We start from the raw sequence: 25,576 nt of genomic DNA, 5'->3' as shown, positions 1-25,576 counted from the left end.
AGATGCATCCGACGTAAACTACGATGACAAGATGATGATTCATAGAGGAAGGTCAAGATAATGGTTCATTTGTAAATCAAATTTTTAATTCATATAAATTTCAATTTTAAATGTAAAATGGTACGAAAATGCATTTTTATTTCCAAAACTATGACCATACTAAAAAGTATTCCTTCAAAGCTTAAAGGAAAAGGTTACTTAAAAATATACAACTTTTTTTATAAAAGGAAAACTTAAAAATCTTATAACAAATCTCATACCATTCTAATTCAGTGCTTCCAAGTTGTATGACACATCATTCAACCATGCACTAAGTTGTCACTATGGTTTCAAAATTTAGATCATATTTTGATTAAGATTATGGATGAACATTTTGATCATGATTTCAAAATTAAGTTCCATGACTAATAAAAATATATTGATGAACATTTTCATAAATAAAAATTTAGAAAATCTTGTTATTAATGATAATATTCATATTGAAATTAATATACATATGATATGTCATTGTGTTTGATATGTATTTATAAAAAAAAATCAGAAAATTAAAACAACATTCCGAAATCATAATTTAACTTAAATACAAGGACTAAAGCTGAAAAAAAAAAGATAACAAGGACGATAAAGTAAATTAAAGTAAGTTTATATTGAAAAAGAAGGCAAAATCTGTCCATGACACGCTGTTGTTTTGTCTTTATCCACTCTTTTTGCACGCTCCCATTGACATCATTCACAATTTCCTTTTTCCATTGCACGAATATCTTCTAAATTGTTACTATATTTCTTAAATCGGAAAAAGTAAAAAATTTAAAAGTGGATAAACGTTTCATAACCGTGACTGCTATATGATATTATTAATTATCTGTCATATTCATAATATGAAAAAAAGATGTGTATATTCTGTTTTTTCTAATTTTTTATCTGATGTAATTTTCTATTTAATTTATTACATTTTAAAGAAATTAAATCATAATTTCCACTTTCTTTAGTTAAGTCACGTTTCACATAGGTCAAATTAGTGAAAATGAACTCATGTGGATCAATGCTTCATTTTTTTAAAAAAACTAAGTTATTATTATAATAGTTTGACCATCAACCCTATTTTTATCATTTCTTCACCTACTACCTTATTTTTGTTTTTATTTTCCAAAACTACCATATTTTATAAATTAGTCCTTGATTTGATGACACACACTATAAATATTAACGTCTATTTTTATAAAATTGAGATCTTTAACATCTTGATCAACGATGGAAAAGTAATAGTAATGAGATAGTTTTATTTTTATTAAACCCTAAACTTGAAGCATTATTCAACAGGTCTTTTAAAAAATATAACAAATCGATAAAATATTTATACTGTACAGAACAATTTTGAAAATGAAAAAATGTCATAAACCACAATGAGAAATACAAAAAAATGTGTCGAGATTAATTGGGTACCCAACGTGTGTAATATATTTAGTGGACGATTGATAGTTTAGATTTGACTATTTTTTCCTACATTATCGTTTATATTTGATCAAATTTAATCGTTTAAATTTGGACTCAAATTTAAATAATTTTTTAAATATCTTTTGGTATACGACCGCTTAGATTTGATCATTTAAATTTGGGACGGATTTTTTAAAGATTTTTTTGGTACACGTTCGTTTAGATTTGATAGTTTAAATTTGGGTAGACAAATCTCAATAAAACTATCTTTGGTACACAATTGTTTATCTTTGGTACACAATTGTTTAAATTTGGGTATTTAAATCTCAACGATTTTTTTTCAAGATTTTTTTTGTATACGATCATTTAGATTTGGTACACGGTCATTTATATTTAGTATACGATGTTTATATTTGATTGTTTAAATTTGGCTGCCTATACGATTTTTCTAAGATTTTTTGGTACACACGATTGTTCAGATTTAGCTATTTTGGTACACGATCGTTTAAATTTTGTTATCCAATATCCAAATGATTTTTTCACGATCTTAAACAACAAAATAACATTTTAAAAATAAAAGAAAAATTACAGAAGAAGAAGAGAAAAAGACAATGGAAAGGAAAAGGAAAATTATATAAAAAAGAAGATGGAATGAGTAAGCAAACATAAATATTTTGAAAAATTGTAGTAGAAAGGAAAGGCAAACAAAAATAATTGAAAAAATTGAAACAAAGCAAATTTAGAATATTTTTTTTAAAAAAATGGTCAGCTTTATAGGCTTTTTCATTTTGTCATACAAGCCATAGATATTTTATCGGTTGGGTAATTTTAATTTATGGGAATAATAATTAAGGATATAGCAACAGTTAAAAAATATTGCAAATATCCATATCGTTGGTTGGGTTTGTAATTGATAGTCAGCTTTAGTGCATTGAAGTTGCTAGGATGCCACAGTTTTTTTTTCAAAATTGCATTGTTATAATTCTAAAGATCAACTGGTTTATTTTGATATTGTTTGTAGAATGATTGAAGTCATATCTGTGAAAGCTAAGTGATTGTGTACATAGCCAGACGATCGTTGAAAGTTGAAGACTGAGAAAGCATTCAGGATTTCTTATTTAAGTCTTGTATTAGGATCTTGTTTCATGTACTCTTATAAAATATATACATAAACACAATATTAAGATTTCATTTTATGTATACACATGTAAAAGACAAATATTATAGTTTCTAAATGAATATTAATTTCATTGATTTGTTGGCCTGAAAAAAAATATTTATCTACACAAATCGATGTCAGTTTATAAAAAATGAACAATAATACAACAATTAAATAAAAATAAATTTGTTAAAATGGACTAAAAACCAAGGTTTTAATGTCGTTTTAAACCGACATTGTTGGCCTCTTTAATGTTGATTTTAAGGCCAACCGACATTAAAGACCTTCAATAACACCATAAAAAATGTCGGTTTAAAAACGACATTAAAGGCCTTTAATGTCATTTTTAAACCGACATCCATGAGGCATTTGATGTCGTTTTTAAACCGACATTATGAGGCCTTTGATGTCGTTTAAACCTACATCAAAGCAAAAACAACATTAAAGCCCTTTAATAATGCTAGCATAGATGTCGGTTGCCAACCAACATTAAAGGCCATTAATGTCGGTTTTAAATCGGCATAAAATGTCAAATTTCTTCTAATAATAGTAAAACTATAATGATAGACCAATATTTACGACATCGTTTATCGGTGATAGACTTCTATCATCGATAGAATTTGAAAATTTTTGCTATATTTGCAAATTTTTTAAAACGTTGCTATATACTTAATTATTTTGAATCTAATTGCTAAATTTGAAACTATCCTTTTATGAAAATTAACCACTGTTAAAGCTATTAAATTGTAATTACTGAAGTCTTTAAATAGTTTATACAATCAAACCAAAAAGATATGGAAGCATCGTGGGAAGTTGAGAATCATGGAGCAAGACGATCAAAGCAGAGCCTCATGTTTTGATGTTCCCTTTCCCAAGCTTAGGTCATGTTAACCCAATGCTTAAACTTGTCGAGCTTCTTTCCCTCTACAACCTTCGCATAACCTTCCTCAACATCCACTATCTACCAACACCTCTTTTTCTTCACTTAATTTCCAATCTCGTTTTTCTCGATCCCCAAATTTTGATTCCAAACCATCATTAACGACCTTCACTATTACAAAACTAACAATACTTGACGTTGGTAGATTTGAAATACTTGGCGACTGTCAAGTAACATACAAAATGTCAAGAATAACAAAGAGTAGAAAAAGACATAATTTTTTTTTTTTTAAATACTTGACTGGTTAAAAGTGTTAAGTTTAATTGTAATTACTTGACATTTTTTAAATCTCAACTAATATATATTTTCACCATTTTTAAAAATTAAAAAAAAAATCCTCTTTTGATTTTTACAGATTTCCCTTTTTTCCTTACTTTTCTAAAAACCCTAAGTTTTCCCCCAATTTTTTCCCTCTTCCCCGATTTTCTCCCATCACCCAATGATAGGTTTGTGCGTACGTTCGTCTTCTTTGTTCTTCAATGTCTGTTTGTGCGCGACCGCCTTTCCGTTCGTCAGCTTCCAATCATCAGTTTGGCTTAAACTAAGTTCGTCAGTTTGTCACCGTTCAATCGTTGGTTCAGCTTCCATTGTCAAAGTTCATTTGTCTGTTCGTGCACTCAAAATCTTTCCCTATTCTAGACGTACGCCAGTCATTCATTTCCTCCACAGGCATCGTACGCGGCTGAGAATAGCCACCGTCTCACGCACAAGCAATGTTTCAATTGGAAGTGTTATGTCTATGATGAGATCCACCTCTGCAGTTGCTCTTCGTGGCCTAAGGAGGTTCTCTCCCAGAAGTTCAATTTCATCTCCAATCAATCAAGCACCGGAACTACCCAACTTCGTTTCTGGCAAGTTTATCTTCCCATTTCTGCTACTTTCTTTGTCTTTTCATTTTGAGTTCTAAGAAATCCCAAGACTTCCTCCTTTAAGGACACCAAATTTTGCTTCACTTGTCTAACCTCAATTATTCTAAGAGAATCTTCTTTGCTTGAACCAACCCTTTCTTCTTTATTGAAGCTCTCTTGATCGTCATTCAAGTTTACTACCCTTTTGTAGGTGCATTCATCTTTCCTTAATTGCATCCAATGATTGATTAACAAAATATTGAAAGAATTGGAATGCAATTCAAAGACGGATAAATTTAAAGACACAACTAAAACTAAACAAAATATGTAAAATTTAATGACTTGGTGATATCAAAGTGCAAAAGATAGTAAAGGTAGTAAATAATAAAGTAATCACGCTATATTAATTGGTAAACTTACATCGATCTTGAAGGTAGTTCCAATCAAGCTTTTTTATATGTTTAATTTCCATCTTTACAATTCTAGAGTAGTCTTCACTAGTCTTGGCTAACCCAATACCCCATGAAAAACTATTCAACGTTTCATCATTTTCAATTGTCATCTCAACTTCTTTCCAATTCAAAACATTGTACATGTGTTTGCACTAAAGAAAACATTCTAAATGTATATGCATGTTTACAATTTTCATAAACTATCTCGTCATCCTGTAAAAAAGTTTCATAAAAAAGTTTCTATACTATTTCTCTCTTGATTGTACTCAGATTCTTGAAAATTTCATCTCTCAACAAACTTGGTTTACATGACTAATTGGTCAGTTCTAAGGATTTTGGAAATGGGGCACAACGAAGTCCCATGATCAAATTAAATTCCCACGTTGTAAATTTAGCCTTATAATACCCTTCAAGATAGAACATTAACTGCTCATATGTGCTATCTTTTACACTCAATCGTCCTATAAGATGAACTAGCAATTACCCTTGAAAGTTCTTCATCTCAAATCCAAAAAGAATTGAAATTGACCTTTTTAAAACATATATATTCGGTTTCATGTTGAATTCTTAACCAATGTTTCAATTATATCTATTTTTAAGTTATTTCATAAAAAAATATATGATTTTTAAATAAGATTTACGAACAAATTAAAGAACATGTGGTTTCTTTCAAGAATACATCAACATGCATAGAAAAGAGGAGAAGAGAAGAAGAGATACCTCACTATGTTGTTATCACACCCCACTCCAAAATCACTTTTAGAAACTAAGTGGAGGCGTGCCTAGACCTTTATTGCGTTTTTCTCGAGAGGTAACGCGTTAAATGCCTAGTAAGTGAAACATCCTACTTAGTTTGCCCTTTTGCAAGGTCTTTGCCTCAGAATTAGACTTCCTTAACTTAGTGGAAAATTTTAACTTTTAATACTTACCTTGTTGTCTAGTTCAATTACATAACACAATTTGACTTTAACTCTTATGAAACAATTTCAAAAGATAATGATAAATTATTGGAGTATCGAACTACTTCTCTTTATTAACTTAACACTACTTTACAAGTATGGACATTACAATTACGACTCTCGAACTCTCTTGGCACGGATACTTGACTACCACTTGCTTAATACATATATCCTTTGTTGCCTACAGTTCGGTGTTACATGTCCTTTGTTGCCTACAGTTTGGTGTTACTTCTTTAGATGATTACTTAAATGTGTGAGGCCTTCTTTTCTTTGGCTCAACTCTTCGACTCTTTTGCTCTCTAAGATTAGATCCAACTTCTTATCATCCTCTTCTTTCTTTCTTCTCGCCTCTAATGTTGCTCTCTATACGGGGTACCTTAGAGGTGTAAGGGTAGCACCTCCTCCTCTACCTAGGTTGCCCAACTACCCTTCTTAGCGCATCACATTAGGGTTATTCTCGTATACAACTGCACATTTACTTTGACCACGACATCTGGCCTGCTCACCTCATCGTGTAAAATGAATATCCTTTCTTTCCATCTCTCCTGACACTACTTTTTAAGGATGGATAGTTTGAGGCGTGAAGACTCTACTTCTTCCATTACCTCTGACATTCAACGACCCATCCTAAAGATAGCGTTTAAGGCTTTTCTTTCCTTGACTCAGTCCTTTGGCTCTCTCACCTCCTAGGCTAGGTATTGCCAACTGCATTGTGGTACTCGTCTTTTCTTAGGATTGAGCATTTCACGTTCATGAGCAACCTGCCTTCCAAATGGCTCCTTAGGTGCAAGGTAAGATGACACGACTCTCATACCGTATGAGATTACCAAACATCTCAGTCTCCCCATCTAATTAACTAGGTTATGCGGCCTCAATATTGGTCTTGGCATGACCTCAGTGCCTAACAACCTCATCGTGTAGCAATGCGCCTTGTTCTCTTTTGCCACCAAGTGAAACGCTTCGCGTTGAGGTCTTCGGGGGTTTAAGACTCCTTTCTTCAACCCTTTCTCATCGAGTCATCAACATCCCAACTCGAGGGTAGTTCTTCGTAATCCTTTTCTTTCTACTTTGCTAAATATTGCTCATTGTGGTAGGTACCTAGAAGTGTAGAGACACACCTTAGCCCTTTGCCTCGGTTTTCTAACTAACCTCTCGTAGCGGACCGCACTTGGAGTTCCCCGTTCTCTGACTTAACTCTCTGACTCTCTAGCTTCCTAAGCTTTGCTTTGTCTGCCTGAGTATTGTACTTGCTTCCCTTCTCAGCTTAGTCACACACGCTGAGGAGGGATGCACTTACCCACTGGCACCTCAGGCGTAATAGAAACTTCCATAGTTAATGTGCCATGTAAGACTACAAAGACACCCTATGTTCCTTCCTTAGCTTGGCTATACATCCTTAGAACAATATTTCGCATGGACTCAACACCTAACAACATATATACACTCAATCTCAATCCCTTTCTTTCTCTGTTTCTAAAATTTTCTTCTCCCTAGCGATTCTCTTATCTTGTCGTTCCACACCTCGAACTTCCTCTGGTCATTTTTCTAAAAAATTCTCACTCCTTTCCTTCCTTTATCTTTGACCCCTCTTTCCTTGATTTTTAGCTCTATTTATAGTGGCCTTCTAGTCTAAAGGTCACTTCCACACTTCACATGCGCCTCCTATCCATTTTTCCGCGTCATGCAGCCAATCCACACCCAACACGTGGTTCGAACATCACTCGACGATTTGACTTTCCATTGAGACGTACACCTTATCTCCTTTGAAAGCCCAACTTCTTTAAATCGCTTGGCCCTCTTTGTCTCCTTGGAAAGCTACAAGTCTTTGTTTATCTTCTTAGGATTATCGTCTAGTCTTGTCAAGAGGGCACCAAAAGCTTCATAGGCATAAGTGCTTCTTCTCACACCACTGTGTCGAACGCCTAACTCTCGACATACCATATAGGCTTCTTCTGGCCACTTATCCTTATCTCGTTGCTTACACATGCAGATATAAATTATACAGTTATTTCTCTTCATGTCACCTTTTTCCTTCTTTTGTGCTCTTCCTCGTGCACTACACTCTTACCCTAGTGATTTCTTCGCAATTATTTTCCTTAACCAGACTTCCTTTTTTGGGGTCAGGTAGTGTACGCATACTCCCTCGTTGTAGGGTCTTTGTCACATTGGTGTTATGTAATTAGGGCCTTACAGTTGCACTACTTATGAAGAAGAGTAAACATTTTACTCACAATGCCCAACAAGAATTTCAAAGTTAACATGATAAACCCTAAAGATTAAAGTTGAAGAGAGGGTAAAAGAAGCTTAAGAGAAAATGAAAAGAAATATTTAAACCCTAAAAATTAGAGAAGGCTTGCATGCAAATGTTTTGATAAAAAGATGGATAGTTTCAACTTTTTTTTTTCAGGCATGTCGACGATTTTCGACTGAATTTTTAAATTTTCCACTTTTGCAATTTAATAAATGTAGTGACATGGATCCTATTATCATAATTTATTTTGCTATATATGCTTGCCTCCTAATATAAGGAGCATAAAGTTGAGGGGGCTCTCCCTTGGTCTATGCTAAATTCGATAGTGCATACACAACTATTAGTTAATTTTGTTTTTAAAAAGGAAAATTACATTAAATGACAAAAAAAAAAAAAAAAACAGCCCACAGCGCAGTTTTCTGCATATCGTGATTATGACAAATATGACAAGTAACTAATGATATCAGACGACAATCAGAAGGTTATCAGAAGGTCATCTCTTTTTAAATTTGTTATTTTTGCAACTTAAAAAATGTAGTGATATGAACCCTATTATCATAAAAAAAAAAAAATTTATTTTTGTAAACATGCGTTAAAAAATATTCAACATTTCTTGGATTTGTACAAAGAATACATACTATATATATTTAATATATATACACGCACCCACTAACTCGTCAAAGGACACACTTGCTCTTAGCCCTTAGTAGCTCCGCCTGTGATCGTGAGTATAGGCAAAGAAATTAAAAAGATAAAGAAAAATGAAAGCATTTGATTGGCTAAGACAGTGCAAAATCAAATGATCGAACTCATTTTCGCCTCAAATTTTTGTTACATATCTTTTCAATATCTAAACTTATTTTCTTTTCCTATAAAGAGATTATTTATGTTTTCTAGATATTATGCTTCCAGCTAATATATCACTATGATTTAATTATTCCTAACACTTAGTTTGATAAAAGTTATTTGTGTTTTAAGAGAAAGAATGAATGTTTTTCAGTTTTTTTTTTTATAATTTATTATTGGAACATTACATAAATGTGATTGTGTGATTTTGGTCAGAAATTATAACTCAACTTATAAAAATTAAGTTTTTTTTTCTTTCTAAAAATAGGATAATAATATAACTTGAGAGTGGAGTTTGAAACTGAGACCTCTTATTAGCTAAGCTAGACATAAAATTTAAATTTCATAAGAACTATTTGACTTTAATATGTTCGACTTAAAGCCACTCAAGTTTTATATGATCTTTTATCTTTATTTTTTAAAAAAAAAATTATTAAAAAATATGCTTAGTTATACATCCTTAAGCGATACATATCTTTGTGTATCTCACCTTATTATTTTAATCATGGTTTGTCACGTTAATTTTTTTTCTTTAAAAACGCATGCATACTTAGGATTTTTATATCATACATCCCCTCGAATGCTTATCTGTTTCTTTAAAACAAAGTGAACGACCATAATATACAATTTATAAACAAAGATAAAAGTAAAGAAACATTAAAAACGAAAAGAATCATATAATGGAAAGAATCATGAAAAAAGCTTCAAAGTAAAAGGCATTCATACAATGTAATGAAAAAATATAAGGAAGCACTAATCAATAAAGTATTAGAGATAAATAAAATAAAATAAATAGTGAATAAATGCTTTAATTTCCATGGCTCATAATCAAGATGCTTAAAAGTCAACATATTGCTGAAAAAAAAACTCATTCTCACACAATACCATTTCTTTTTTTTTCCCCTCATCTTTCAAACACTATAAATTCACCCCATTTAGCTCTTCAATTCTCCATAGATTTCATATAATTTCTTTCTTCTCAAATACAAATCCCTTTTAATCTGCTCATTTTCCCCTTTGTCTTTTCTTTTTGTAAAGTATATTGCAATAATGAATGATATGGGGAAAGTAGTTTCATGCCACACAGTTCGTTCTTGGAAGCAACAGCTCCTCAAAGCCAAACAATGCAACAAATTGGTACTTTTTAATTTTTTTAATCATTTCTTTCAATTAATTTCCTCTCCTTTTGTCGTGGGTATATAACATTGTTTTCAACATTTCGATTTTCGTCGGTATTAGGTCGTCGTGAATTTTACCGCAACATGGTGTGCCCCGTGTCGTGGCATGGCTCCTGTTCTTGAAGATTTAGCGAATAAAATGAGTAATAATGTTACATTTTTGAAAGTGGACGTTGACGAACTCATGGTACTGTAAACCTGTCTTAATGATGACTATGTGAAACTTCTTTACTAGTTAAAGACAACCACATTATGACTGACTGTGTATATTATTTGTTTCTGTGTAGAGTGTTGCCAGTGAGTACGGAGTGGGAGCCCTTCCCTCGTTTCAATTCTTCAAGAACGGAAAATTAGTGGACAAGTTCGTAGGAGCAAGGAAAGATGTTTTGCACAAAACTGTATCCAAACATGTTGCATGAAGCTATTTTTTTTTGTTATTAAAAGTAATATGTGCACGCAGTCCAGACCATGTAGACATCTTCACATGCCTTCTGTATTCAGAAAGAAAAATATTATTAACAACTTGTACTGCTTATATATGTACTTGAGCTAAAAAAATTATCACTTTACAACTTGTACTGCTTATGTACATGAGCTCGAGGATGTGTACCCAAAAATTTTCAGTTTATTAAATATTGCTGCAAATGTAACCAACGTGTTCTTATTGAGATCAATATATTTTAATTTATCCCATCTATTTTAAGGGTTAGAGCATATAAATTCGAATAAAAAAAGGAAAAAGAAAAGGGGGACGATGTTCATAGACTTTAATCTACCATATTAATAAAGAAAAAAAAAACTGAAACCTACCACAAATTGGCGGCCTAATATTTAAAGTAAGAGAATAAATTCCAAAAATGAATGATAATAAAAAAGATTTGAGTATATATATATATGTCAAGTGCAACTAAAAGCAAGTCTGGTAGAGTTAGGTATGAGTTGTTATTTGATGTATCCTCGCCCTTTCCCTTTTTTCTAGCATTATGAGAAAAAAAAGATTATACTATGTCAAAAGTGCGTACAAGGCTGGCTCAACACGAGCATCGCCGTCCTCTAATTCTCTTGTGCAAAAGTTTTGGAAATTGATATTGGCTATTTTTGTTTCACAAAAAATGAAAATCTGTCTGTGGTGTGCTTTGCCTCAATTCTCTTCCATCTTGTAGTTTCTTGCCTCATCGTTCCATTATCTCCAGTTTAAAATACTCTTTATGTCAAGCCTCTGAAACGAGTCTCCATGCTCTCTAAGAATGCAAGGAAAATGCTTAATTTCTACTTAAACATATATATATATATGGATCCTGTAGTCTTCTAGTCTCTCTCTTTTTTTGCCATCAACTATTCTGATGTCATTTCTCTATTTTATATGGCCTGTCAAGTTTTACAACCTTTCCATATCATAATTTCTCATTCATTATGCTTCTGCTAATTGGCACCAACACAATCTTTTTGTTTTCGAGGCTCAGACGCCAACCAAACTTTGATTCTATTTGATGGGCACTGAATTTTAATTTAACTCATACTAATATTGAACTAAAACAACAAAAAACTATCAGAAAATCGGTCGAACCTTGGAATTGGCTGTAAAAGTGCTCATTTATTCTTCTTCCTTATTGAACTATTTCCTTCATGTTTTTGTCATAGGATATTGACATTCTGTTGATTATATTGATTATTGTTTTTTCCTTATTTGGTTAGTAGGTCTTTTTCCTATTAGGGTTGGTGTTAGTTGTTTTTGTAGAAACTATAGAAATCTCACACTCTCTCTCTCTCAGTGTGCTATGCATGGTATTCTCTCATCCGTGGTGTTAAGTCATTGCTCTTATTCACTCTTTGTTTTACGATGAAGACCTAGAATGGTTGAAGATTGACAAGCGGTGGTGGGCAGGCAGAGAATTACTGTGAGGCAGAGGTGTTCAACGTTTGACAAATAATCGCGTGAGGTGTGGAGAATTCATGAGGCCACCCTAGCTAGCGTTTTGTTGGAATTCCAAATTTTTTATTAAAATTACTTTTCAAATATTGTTGACCTTTACAAACCGTCAAGAAAAAAATAGATACTACTCACCTCCGTTTTTTCATAAAAATTATTCACGTTCGAAATTTCAAGAAAAAGTACATATCCGTTGAAGTTTTTTAAACATGAAAAAATGTGTCAGCATGAAAATTCACCTTTTCATATAAAGTTTTGATGTTTTATTTTTTAAGTGATTAATTTTTTAAAGTTTTATTTAAAACTGTCAAGTATCTAAAATCACAAGCGTCAATAGTGCATTGACCCTTTTTCTAGTTGATTGTTGAATCTCTTAATCAACGCTCTTGACAACATCTTATTTAGTTGCTGTTCTACCTCAGACTGTTAAGGAGGCTTCCCATTGGTCATGCCCTCCTGGGATCTTTTAAGATATGAAACTCCGATGTGGCTTTTCGGGATGGTGAAGTGGGTACTGGAGCCATTGTGATGGTAGTAATAGTGTAAAGTGATCGTATGAAGAACATAATCGTTTCTCTAGGACAAGTTTCTGTAGAGCTTATATGGAGACCATAGCTATGTTTCGTGGATTTTCTAATGCTCTCGGGGTTTATTTTGCCATTGTGGATTAAATATGACTTCAAATCTCTCGGTTGGAATTACAAGATACGCCAACGAGATATATAGGATTTCGTTGATGCAATTCGAGAGATCATGACATCTGTGATGTTGTTCTTAGTTTTCCTTTGGACCAACCACAGCATATGAGTTAGCATCTTATATATGCTCGTTTTCGATCTTTAAATGTGTGGCTTGGAAATCATCCTCTATGAGTGGATTCAACTTTCCTTTCTATAAGTTCTCTCCTTAGTTTTTTGCTATTGTACTAAAAATATTAAAACAAAAAGAATGATAAAACTGGAAAATTTAAATTTCAAATCAGATAATATTAAATGAAATATACTACATAATTTACAATTTTAAATAGGTATGAGCAAGCATTAAACTTCCCTTGGAAAAAAATAATAGTGTACCTTACAACGGGATAGTTGCAAATTTAGCCATTAGATGTAAAATAATTAAGTATGTAATAACATTTTTAAAAAATTACAAATATAATAAAATTTGTCAAATTCTATCCATGATAAAAGTCTATCACCGATAGAGCATGATGTAAATATTAATCTATCAGCGATACAAGTCTATCAATCATAGTTTTGTTATATTTGCAATTTTTTTAAATGTTGCTATATCCTTAATTATTATTCTTAAAATGATCATCAATTATAATTACTCTATTCTTTAATATAGTTAAAAGCATTAAAGATTGTTAAAGTTAGTTATATTCAATAACTAACTTCTTTGTACTAAGGAGTTTACACCCGTTATTAAAAAAAATGGTTAAAGGTTTGTTGATAATTAAACTTAACATGTGAGACCTATTTCTAATTTAAGTACAAGAAGAAAAAAAATACGGTTAAGTCTTATGAAAATTTGCATTTTGGATAAGAAGATGTGTTTTGAAGTAACATTTTGCGATAAGAAGTTGGCGTTTGAATCAATCCTAAAAAATAATTAAGAGATAAAAACTTTTATGGTTAAGTATAAGTTTTGCGATTAAGAAGTTAATTTATGAGTTGATATAACTTCATTGTAAAAAATGATTACATATGTTTTAATATGTTTTGCGAAAGGAAGTTTTTATTAATAAACTGATTTGTGTTGGAATTTATGATTTGGCGAAAAGGACTTATCAAAGAGCATTGCGAAAAGAATTTCGTAAAACCTCACTAAGTCTTTTAGACTTACGTTTTGAAAATCTTACCTTCTAGGAACAGACGTTTAGGCCAAGTAGAAATGAAGGTTGAAGGGCTTGCGGCGAGTTGAGAAGGCCACAAGACATTTAAGGGTTAGTTATTTATGTTTGGTCATAGTGTTATAATTGTATAATCTTACCAAACGCTTGTTATTAATAAAGTGTACGTTTTGGTTATGTTATTTATCATATTTAGCGTTTAATTAGGTTGACTACCATTGTGTTTTGAGTTTTGTTGATAGTTTATAAGAAGTTAGGAGTAAGCTTAGCGATAAGACTAGTTGCAAAGTTTAAGTTAATTCGCATCCTATTCCCACTACTTCCTGCGTTTTGGTTGTCTTGCGGATTAGGGTGTGACAATTTGGTATTAGAGCAACACGTTCCTTGGTACCACAACTTGAGGAACAATTTGCAATGAACTCAAAAGCTAGTTTACTTTGTAAACCCTGACATTTCAGTACCACAGCCTAAGGAACAATTTGCAATAGAAAGATTGAAGACGTTAGGAGGCACTGAACTTTAGTGGAACAGCTAAACCAGAAGAAGCTGAAAAATGGCTACGAACATTGAAGAAATGTTTCCACATTATGCAATATCCGAAAGAAAGAAGGGTGGATCCTAGCTATTTTTATTGCAAGAGGAGGTTGAAGACCGGTGGATCTTCAAGGAAAGTAGGTGAGGAAAGGTGAATTGGGAAGAATTTAAGAAAATATTTAATGGCAAATATTTTTCTGTGACGTATATAGAAGAAAAGAGGGATGAGTTTCTCTTTTGGAACAGAGAAGACTCTCAGTTGCAGAATATGAGAGGAAATTCATGGAATTAGCCAAGTACGCCTTAATATTAATCATAAATGAGGGAGAAAGATTCAAGCGTTTTGTAAATGGGTCTGTAGGAAGAGATTAGAACCCCTGTTGTGCCAAATTTTAGTAAGAAGTGATCATGCACAATTGGTGGTGGATGCAGCCCCTGCGAGTAGTAAAGAGTTTTTGAATTAAAAAGATCAAGTTCTGACTCAAGAAACGAAGGAGAAAAAGAAAGTTTGAAGAACAAGAAAGCCAAGACCACTTCAAGCCAATTGGTTAAGCGTAGTGATTATAGGAGAACAATTATTACTTGTTATCAGTGTGGCGAGAAAGGGCATTATAGAAATGAATGTCAAAAACAAGTAAGTTTGGCCATAAAACCAATTACAAAGTTTAAGCTAATTCGCATCCTATTTGTATTTTTGTTGTCTTGCGGATTAGGGGTGACATAATATCTTAATATAAGAGATGATGACTAAACTAGTATAGCAATGATAATTGATATGCATGTATTTTCTTTATTGAGGTTTGAGATTCAAATTTATTTACCCTATATGTCGTTGTACTAAGCAAGAGACATGTATTTAACGTCAAATATTAGTATCAATAATTTTCATTTTGGCCTAAATTTTATATTTTATATTTTTGTCTAAGTTTTTTGAGTTCAAAAGAAAACTTAATTCTATGATCGGGAAAAAGTTAGAATTTAGATCTTACATTTTATAATTAGAATAAAGTCCCTATCATTAATAATTAAAATTTAAGTTTCTATGAATGGTTTGATAAGATGTTCATAAATAGTAGAGACCTAGTTGATTATTTATGAAGATTTTATCAAGCCTCACCAACTTTTAGAAACTAAATTTAAACTTTTAAAATCACATAAACCAATTGTGTAACTTTTCCCTTTTTTTATTTTCAACATATTCATTTTTATCCTAAATTAAAATTTGTGTACTTAACTTCCTTAATTAAGTTAAACAAAATTAAAGAAAAAAAATCAATAATATCTAAATTTGGAAAAGATGTTTTTGTGTTTTCAAAAGCTTAAAATTTCACCATCAAACTTTAAACTAAAGATCAGGCTCTTTAATTTAGTAACTATTTTAGTTTTTGGTTTTTGTTTCTTCTATTTTTTAAATTATGTTCTAAAATTTTTTGTTTATTAAAAAAATCCATATATGTTTGGTAATGATTTAAAAATAAAAATATTTTCTTTCATTTTCAGTTTTCTTTCATAGTTTTAAAAAAAAATTTTCTTGTTTTTAAAAAAAGTGAATTAATTACTAAACACACCACCTAGAAAAACTAAAAACCAAAAATAAGAAAATGAACGGTTACCAAACAAAGTACTTACTTAACATGCATAATTAAATTAAATTTTGAAGGGAAAGAAAAGTCCAATACAACTTTTCTTTGAAATGAATCAATATTTTTGTTGTGCATATGCATTTTTGTTTTTAAAAAGGAGAGGCTCGTACTCATAGGCATATAATAAATGAAAATAAAGCCTCACATACGTAACAAGTAGGTTTGGCATGAGCCCATGCATTTATCTAGAAGATCCTTCAAATTTCATACTAAAACGAAACTTGGGAGTGAACCATCATAAAACTTCCCAAACCAGAGAAGAATCCCTAATTATTTTACTTTATGAAAGATATTTCTCATGTTAGTTGTTATTTTTTCATTCTCTCAATATTTAATTGGTTCATTTAAAATAAATGGTATATTGTGTAAATAAAAAAGAAAACTATTTTGTAAATGGAAAAAAATGTCGAAAGTATATATTTACGAAGATATTAAAATTTCATATTCTAGGAAGACATTAAAATTTCATATTCTAGTAGATATGTTTTATCAACATCAATCACTCTTAAGACCAAATTAGTGGTAGACAATTAGTGATCTATCATTACTATTAGTAGCTACCAATCCAATAAAATAAATAATTTATTAATATTTATTAAAACAAAATCGATATTGTCGAGGAATAATGTGTAAGAAAATGGAAAATAAATATTAAAAGGTAAAAAATGGAAAAGATAAAGCTTTTTTGAAGTATGACGACACCCTTCGAATTTTGCTACATATTGTCTTGTATAGACAAAAAGGAGCAAATGCAATCTAGACTATAGATAATTGAAGAATGACATATATATATATATATATATATATATATTATATATAATTTATATGTAGCTTTTGGTTTTGCGAAGATGTGTCTTCTTGTCTTTTATTTTTTATTTTTTGAAAAAGATGCGAGAGAGGTAAGCAGGTGTACCTCAGAACCCTTTTTGTCTTGTGATATTGTCTAAGAAGAAACACCATTTTTCTACTGTAATAAAAGATGGGAAAAGTAGTGTTAATAGCTAAAGTAAAATGAGGAAAATGATGTTCATATGATCATGCACCGAATTTTGAAGGAAAAAATTCTACGTTAAAAGCCATGAACAATGCACATTCATTAAAGTGAAAATGATTCTTTGGATTAATCTGTCTTTATTTGTATCACATTTTGCACATCCTTAAATTTCATTATAAATTCAGCCATGCAATTCTTCGATAGGCCAACTCATTTTAAACTCACTCTTATATCCTTTTTCTTTCACAGTAGAAGAAGAATTTGCAAAATGGCAGAAATGGGGAAAGTTATTTCTTGCCACACTGTATCCTCATGGAAGCAGCACCTACTCAAAGCCGAACAATGCAACAAGCTGGTATATATATCTCTACTTTTTCTTTAGTTTTCAAGATCAAATCCTAAATTTTGAAACTAAACACTCGTTTGACAATCTTAATTAGTTTGTTGGTCTTTGAAGTACAGTTTTATAATACCACTAAAAAAACACTTATTTTCTCTGTCAAATTCTAAAAACAAAAACCAGTATTTAAAAGGAAAATTTTAAAACATACTAAATTTTACAAAATATTTACAATATACAGCAAATTCTTTTGCTATTTTTAAAAATACCCCTATTTAAAAACTAGTATTTTCAATAATTTATGGTTTTCATTTTAAATATTTGGGTAAGAATTCAAGTATTTCCTCCAAAAATGTATAAATCATACTGTAAAAAGCATAATTTTTTAAGAAAAAATAAATTTAAAACATATAATTACCAAAGGTAACCAATATGGTCCACTTTCACATTTAAGTTAAAAATAATAAAATACATAGCACAAGCATAAAATTATAGAATTAGTAAAAGACTAAAAAATTCACATGCGGTGTTATTTTTTCAAGTATTTTATTTTTTACTATATTTTTAGTTTAATTCTTAAATTGTGCTCTTAAAAATTATTATGAAAACGAGACTGTAGCTAACAATGCACTATTGTAATTGGTAGGTGGTTGTGAACTTCACAGCTTCATGGTGTGGCCCATGTCGTTTCATGGCTCCAATTCTTGAAGAGTTGGCAAAGAAAATGAGTAATAATGTTATATTCTTGAAAGTTGATATTGATGAACTTATGGTGAGTTAAAAAGAAATTATTATTATTATTCGATCATATATATATGCTTTTGCTGATGCAACTTTTGTTAATTAAAATTGTGATTTAATTTAATTTTGTACTGTGTTTTACAGAGTATTGCAAAGGAGTTTGGAGTCAGTTCCGTTCCTTCATTTCAATTCTTAAAGAATGGAAAATTGGTGGACAAGTTCGTGGGTGCAAAGAAAACTTTACTCCAAAACACTATTTCCAAACATTCAGCCTATTGAAGAAAAGCAATAATAGTCAGTTCAATATAAACAATAAGAATGCTATAAAGGTTAATTATTTTAGAGATATATATATTGCCAAATAAAATGTTGTTTTCTGATATGAAACTCATATTCAACCATGTAAAAAATTCAGTATATATACTTCAGATGGATATGCTTAAACTTATATATCAAATAGTTTAGTATTATTACATGAGCTTTAATTTTCTTTTTTTTACTCATGAAACTTATATATTCAAAATATCATTAAACTTATTTTACAACTAATGGTATGTCATAATTTTAAATTGCCAATCAAAAAAAGTGTGAATGGTAAAGAATAATGCCGTTCCGAGTTAATTAAGAGAGAGACATAAATGAACCGGTATCACATTAGAATGAAAAGGATCCTGAAGACATGAAATTTAAGGTTAAGAAAGAGTTGAAAGAGTTAAAAGAGTTAAAAAGTTATCAGATATACCAACAAGATACGCCTTTTTTTTCGGTGACACGATCATCTTAGGAACTTCAAAGTTAAGCGTGCTTAGGTTTGAGCAATTCTATGTTAGGTGACTCTATCGAGAATTTTCCTAGAATGCATGTGATTGGGGTGACCTTCTTGCAATTTTTCTATTATGCATGTGATTGAGGTGACGCCTAGAATTTATGTGAGTGAGGACAATACATGCTAAAGAGAAAAACTTTCACATCGGGAGGTGAGTGAAGACAAAACGTGCTAATAGAAAGAATTAATTTCAAAACCTTCAAGACAAGCAAGGGTAATATTGTCAGCATGTGAGCTCGAACAAAATATACTGAAAAGGACTCTTAAATGTCGAAAATCTGAAAACCTTGATAAACCCTACTTCTGAAATCATAAACTAAATATATAATTGGTATACAATTTAGATTTAGTAAGATATAATTGTCGCCACGTGCCCGAGACGACGTGGAGCGGTCGACGTCCTCAAAAGAGCTAGTTTTAAAATAAAATAGGAGTCGTCATCAATCTTTTTTACGGTGTGATTGGACACCGAAATAAAATAAACAATTTTTAAAAAATGGTCTGCGAAAAATAGAATTGAGTTCAGGAGTCATTTGTGTGTGGGGAAGGTATTAACACGCCACAACACTCATTTAGAAAAACGGTGGCCAAATTTAAAATCTTGAATTGAAAATATGTGACTTTTAACACATTCTAATAGAATTATATGGAAGATAAGATTACTATGATTGTGGATTCAAAATTTGGAAACGTGGAAAGACTTTACATTTTCTAAAAGATATATGACTTTGTTTTTCTCATAATTACCAATATTATATTAGTTTTGATATGTAATCTCAAATGTATCTGCATTTAATATAATAGCAATGGAAGTAGGTGTATAAGAATATATTTTTAAAGAATAGTAAAATATTATTGATAAACTTTATCATAAACCTCTTGACTATTAGTGATAGACTCATATTATTAGAGTTAAAAGTTAATTATTTTAAAAGTGGGAGATCAAATTAATCTAAAAATGATGAACAAAAAAGCATTGTTGTACCAAAATCAGTGAACGATACAAACGGGGCATGAACAATAAACACTAACAAATGAATAAGAAAGGGGAGAAGAGAGGCAAGATTATATCTATGGTGCGTGGTAATTGGACAAAATTATCTACATCCACGGTTAGTCATTATTATTATTGTTTACATTAATTCATGAACTCTTACAACCAAGAGAGATACACAAAGGGATAAACAACAGATCGAGCAAGGAGATTACCTTCTCTGTAATCGTAGCCTTCAGATCTTCTTAGTTTTAAATAGGTTCAGAGAAGTATGAACTCTCAACCTTCCACCGTACGCTCTCAAGGAGAACCTCTCAACGATCTCTCTACGAAAATTCTCAGACCCAAACTTTTCTGAATGATTACCAGATAGTTCTCATTTTCTAAGGGATTTTGTAAGTGTCTTTCACGCATAATAAACTGCCCATATACAACTGTCACAGATAACAACAATTTGTTACCTCTCGCGTGCTTTCCCCCCTACCATAATATCAAGCTGAAAGATATCTCTATAAAAGACTAATTACCACAAAGCAAAATATATATGTATGATAAAAACTAACGAGTATCTTTAATAGTTTCTTCAAATAAACTAGTATCATATTAAATGTGAATAGTGAAGCTCGGAAACATTGTAATTACCCTTCACCTTGAGTAGGAACCTTCGCTACAACCAAAACTGGTTTTTCGTGACACTAATTTTGACATTATTAATGTATCATTTAAGTAAGTAAGGTAACTTTTATGTAGTCATTAGATTAATGTTTGATGACATAATAGTAAAGTCATACAAGCACAACTAATGACATTCATTATATGTAAAAAATAACTAGCTTGTTTTAACAATGGATATAATTCCCGTTTTGATTCACATTATTTAATACTCTAATTTTTCTACCAAATAAATATATGAATAGACCTTTATATATAATAATATAGTAGTCAAACGTGTATACAACAAAGTTTCAGTATGTCCAATTACAAATCTAGTAATACAAATAGAATTGCTTATTTCAGTGTGAACAAACTAACTATATAAAAGTAACTTGCTTCCCTGACCTTCTAAGCTTTATCCCGCATTTGCGAAGACCTAAAGAAACAAAAGATTCATTTTAGACGCACATTTTAATAACCATCAAACATTTATAACATGAACATAAAGTAAACTTCATCTTAAGCAAGTAATCTTATTATAATTAGTGAAACCTCATGATTGAATATTTTCTAACATAAAGCTAAACCTCGATCTTATGCAAGTAATCCTAAAGTTCAATAGTTCTTGGCTAAATGATAAAAACTACATGAATTCAAAAACTACCAAAGAAAGACTTAACAAAAACGGTAGTTTAACCAATGAAAAATTCCATACCTTGATCATCATATTAGCACTTACACGTGACTACCACTTATTCTTTACAAGATAACAAATGAATATTAATTTACTAACACTTCTTCTTTGACTATTTCATATCATCATATCAACACATTAATTTATTAACACTTCTTCTTTGACTATTTCGCAGGAATGGCTACCACTGAAAACTTGGTTTTTTCTTTTAATGCATTTAAGTGAGCATATATCTGCCCTGGATATCCTTTCAACAACATCCTAATCTCAATTCCTTCCCAACCCTTGTGGTGGGAGGACCACCCACCACAAGAAACAATAATGGATAAACTATTTTTGTAGCCTTCATTCATATCTTCAAAAGCTTAAGCTTACATGTTCTCCATTGCTTGTAATACGTTTCTCCTTCCATTGCTTGAATATTGTCCAAAAGAATCTACATACACAATGTAAACCAAAAAAATTGAAAGATTTATTCTTACTAGTGAAACAAAAAAAGTTAAAAATTTATTGAAGTGGCTTGCTTACTAAGTACTTAGATTGGTGCAAAATGTCTAGATTTGTTAAGATCTATGAGTAACCATCTCCATTAGCATAAGCTTGAAGTCTAAAACTTAAAGTGAAGAGAAAACTATACACAAAAGCAAACTTATGAATTAACACATATATAACATAAATAAGACATTGCATGGAACATTCAATCATTTCAGGGATTAAATGAAGAACAAACAATATGCAGAGGATTATATTAATTCACCTTGAAAAGGAGAGGGATTAATATTCACAAGGAAAAACTAAGGGTTAGATGAAGTGTATTGTAAGGGATAAATTTTATTGCGAATAATTATAACCACAGCTTGTGTTGAGCCTTGGTTTCAGAATTTTGGTTTTTCCACAACTAGTATTTCTAGTACAAAATAAGTAATAACAACACTTGCAAAAAAGTCTTGGTTTTAAGACATAAAATATTTCCATCCAAGGCATGAATACACATTTTAAACCAGTTCCTGCAAGTAAACAACAAAACTTGAAAACTCCATCCACAAACACCCAACACAAACTTCTAACCATCATTACAACATATAATTCCAAATTATGAAGGAAGTGAAACTAGACTTTTAAGGATTTCTTATGACATATAATTCCAAACTTCTTAACCATCATTGTCACATATATCTCACTTCATTTCTTAATTAAAAAATAAAGTAATTTAATCGATATACATTTTTCTCCGTTTTTAAAATTTAATTGATATACATTTCTTAATTTAATTCATAATTTAATTCTAAACCCTTTTTTTTCTCCATCTCTATTTCAATCCTTCATTTCAAGTTAAATTTCTAACATTTTCAAAATAATCCCAGATTGAAAATCAAAATTGATCGGTTCTTGATAATAAGTCTAGCTTATAAGCCTCGTCGTATTAGTTGAACTATATTTATCACTTGGCTAGTGTCAATCGCCAACTACCTGAGAGGCTAAGTAGCAAGGATAGAGCTTATGCGTGCAAAAAAGAGTTTGACAACAAACTCTACCTTACCAAGATAACTTCAACATTTGTATCCCGAAAGGTGAACAAGTGCGGACTTTAGGCGTCAAGAGGTTATTGTCCTTAAACGAGAAGTTGTATAAGTATTATAAGTCAAGTATTTTAGATATAGCTCGCCTAATCAAGTACAATCATTTGCATCCCGAAAGGTGAGCAAGTGTGGCACTTAAACACTTCGAGAAAAGGTCGCATTAATCATGCATTGATTATGTCGTTATATCACATCAAGACTCTCGCATTACTCCTTCACCTAATAATGCGTAGACCTTCCTTCACTTTTTTCTTGCATACAGGTTAGTTTGTTGCATCTTCCGTCTTCCCATACTTTATTGTCTATGCATGAATCTCTAGGTGTAAGTAAATAGTTTTAGTTCCTTGCATTCTTTCAACTTAATTGTCATAATTACCTAAACGATAAGTGAACCCTAGAACTAATGTCTAGAAACAATTCTCTGTGTTCGACCCTAGACCACCCATGTAAACCTACTGTTTCGCTTACACTTGGGCAAGCAGTAGAAAAACTTGTACTCAATGAGGACTTATGATCACCCGATGAAGAGGTGCATAGTGAGCATCTTGCATTCTATGATCATGACTCGTGACTCACTGCTTAGAATCAAAGCACATAATACAAAAAGTTATGGTGAGCACATTACATGCAATGACCTGACTTAGTGACGTATTGCAGTTGCACTATACGCCTGCTAAACTATTAAGTCCATGCTGACAAACCAACCAATTACCCAAGCAAGATGACGACGATGAAGATGGTTCTGATAAGGAAATGGATGGTTACATAATGTGTACTATCAACATACCTTCCATTTAATAATAGAAGGTATTTTTTAAAAAAAAATAGAGAATTTTCTAACGCACAAAACAAGTCTAGACATATCCCGACGTTGTATATAGAGTTGGGATATATCTATGTATAGGTACAACGTTGTTGACGTACCAAATGATACATAAGTTATCTAGGTATGTTTTTTGTTGCCTACTTAATTATGTTTGCTTTATGTAACAAATTAATTGGACACCATACACGTCTGACATTATGGCATTGCTTCTTGATTGATGTCATAATGGTCAATTGGTGTGGACTTACGTGGGCCTATGATTTGCTTTCATATCGTTGAGAAGCATCAGCCAAACTATGTGTTGCAACATTTCGATATGCTGAAAAGGCCACCAGACTTCAGCTTCATAGACCCGACCCTGCACCAAATTTATTTAAGAAGCAAGCACGATCAAGATTGACGTAGGATTCATGTGGAGCCTATAGCAATGTGGCATTCGCGAAATAATTTTCGTGCAAAAGTAGTAGCAACACATTAGCCGATAGTATTATCATATAACTATTTTCCCTAGTACTCATTGATTACCAGACCTCTCATCATACCTGATGGCACTTACTATTATTACATTATAAGAATTTTAATATTATTTATTTTACAAATTCTATACAAGCATACACACTTTTTTAATTATATTATTTGCAATCCTTCAAAATTATAATTTTGTTTAACACGTAAATGTTTACTCCATAAAAAATAATTTATAAGATTTGAGCTCAATGTGTGACCAAACCATGAAAAATATAGAACAAATTATTCATGATCGACAAAAATTTTATAAGAAAATCTCATTAATTCACTGTGGTTGTCACTACAGTTTCAAAATTTATACCATTAAAAATGTTCTAATTATTTACTTTAAATTGTGGTTAATGCAAGCAAATTAGATGGAGAGAGAATTTTAAATGTTTGTGTTAAAAAGAAATTAAACATAGAAATTAAAGTTTGTTATATGTGATCCTAATAATCATGATAATTTTGGTTGGATTGGGATAAAAATAAGAAATTGATTAATTGAGTTTTTAATCCTTTAAACTATAATAATTGATTGATTAATTAATTAAATGTCTGAGTTTTTTAAAAAATATAGTAGTTTTTTGAGATATTTTTAAAAATAACAAAATAAATTAGAATATTTATCAGTTATAGCAAAATTTTGGATTCTATCAATGATAGTCTTCTATCACTGTAGCATATCAATCACTATCATAGATAGAATTTGTTATAGACCGAAAATATTTTGTAAAATTTGCTATTTTAAAAAATGATCCTAGTTTTTTACTAAGGAATTAAAACATAATAATCATAATAGGAGTTTGAATATTAATCTTTTTAATTATATATTTCATTAATTATGTTTTTTTAATTAAACTATAATTTGATTTATTAATAGATTGATTAATTAATGTTTAATAAATTAAACCGTAATAATCATAATAAGATCTCGATAGATCAATTAATTAAATGTCTAGATTTTTTTAAAATATGGTAATTTATTCTAAGAAATTAAAATATAATAATCATATTAAGTTTTTTAAATTACATATTTTGATGAATTACGCTTTTCATAAATTAACCAATAACTTTCCTTTGGTGCATTCGGTACACACTTCATTTTCCAAACCAACCTTATTTTTTATAATAGTTTGTCACACCGCCCTATTTTTATCATTTTTTCACAAACTATCCTATTTTTGTCACTATTTTAAAAAAAAAAACACTATATTTTTTAAAATAACCCTTGTCACAGTAATAGAAAAATCATTTCAGATGAAGAAAAGACATTGAGTTTGCAGAAATCTTCCCAATCTATTTGCAAATATATTTCCGAACTTCAGCAATTCAATCTACATATGCAAAAAAGAAAAAAAAAGGATTGGTATATATACATTTACATAGTA

At 30.8% G+C, this 25,576-nt stretch overlaps 2 protein-coding genes across 2 annotated transcripts; both read left to right on the top strand.

Moving 5' to 3' along the window:
- The first annotated feature begins 9,833 nt into the window (after nt 1-9,833).
- Nucleotides 9,834-10,764, top strand: LOC101214668 (thioredoxin H1). The gene is made up of 3 exons (XM_004149895.3): nt 9,834-10,026; nt 10,129-10,254; nt 10,355-10,764. The coding sequence occupies exons 1-3, from the start codon at nt 9,940-9,942 to the stop codon at nt 10,484-10,486; spliced, it is 345 nt and encodes a 114-aa protein (XP_004149943.1). The 5' UTR covers nt 9,834-9,939; the 3' UTR covers nt 10,487-10,764.
- Nucleotides 10,765-17,220: 6,456 nt separating this feature from the next.
- On the top strand, nt 17,221-18,463 carry LOC101214909 (thioredoxin H-type). Its single transcript, XM_004149896.3, has 3 exons — nt 17,221-17,378; nt 18,010-18,135; nt 18,249-18,463. Exons 1-3 carry the CDS (start codon nt 17,292-17,294, stop codon nt 18,381-18,383), a joined length of 348 nt encoding a protein of 115 aa, XP_004149944.1. The 5' UTR covers nt 17,221-17,291; the 3' UTR covers nt 18,384-18,463.
- The last annotated feature ends 7,113 nt before the right edge of the window (nt 18,464-25,576 follow it).

Source organism: Cucumis sativus, chromosome 5, assembly GCF_000004075.3.
Source record: "Cucumis sativus cultivar 9930 chromosome 5, Cucumber_9930_V3, whole genome shotgun sequence".
In the NCBI taxonomy this organism is placed as follows: domain Eukaryota; kingdom Viridiplantae; phylum Streptophyta; class Magnoliopsida; order Cucurbitales; family Cucurbitaceae; genus Cucumis; species Cucumis sativus.
This window is presented reverse-complemented; position numbering and strand designations above follow the sequence as displayed.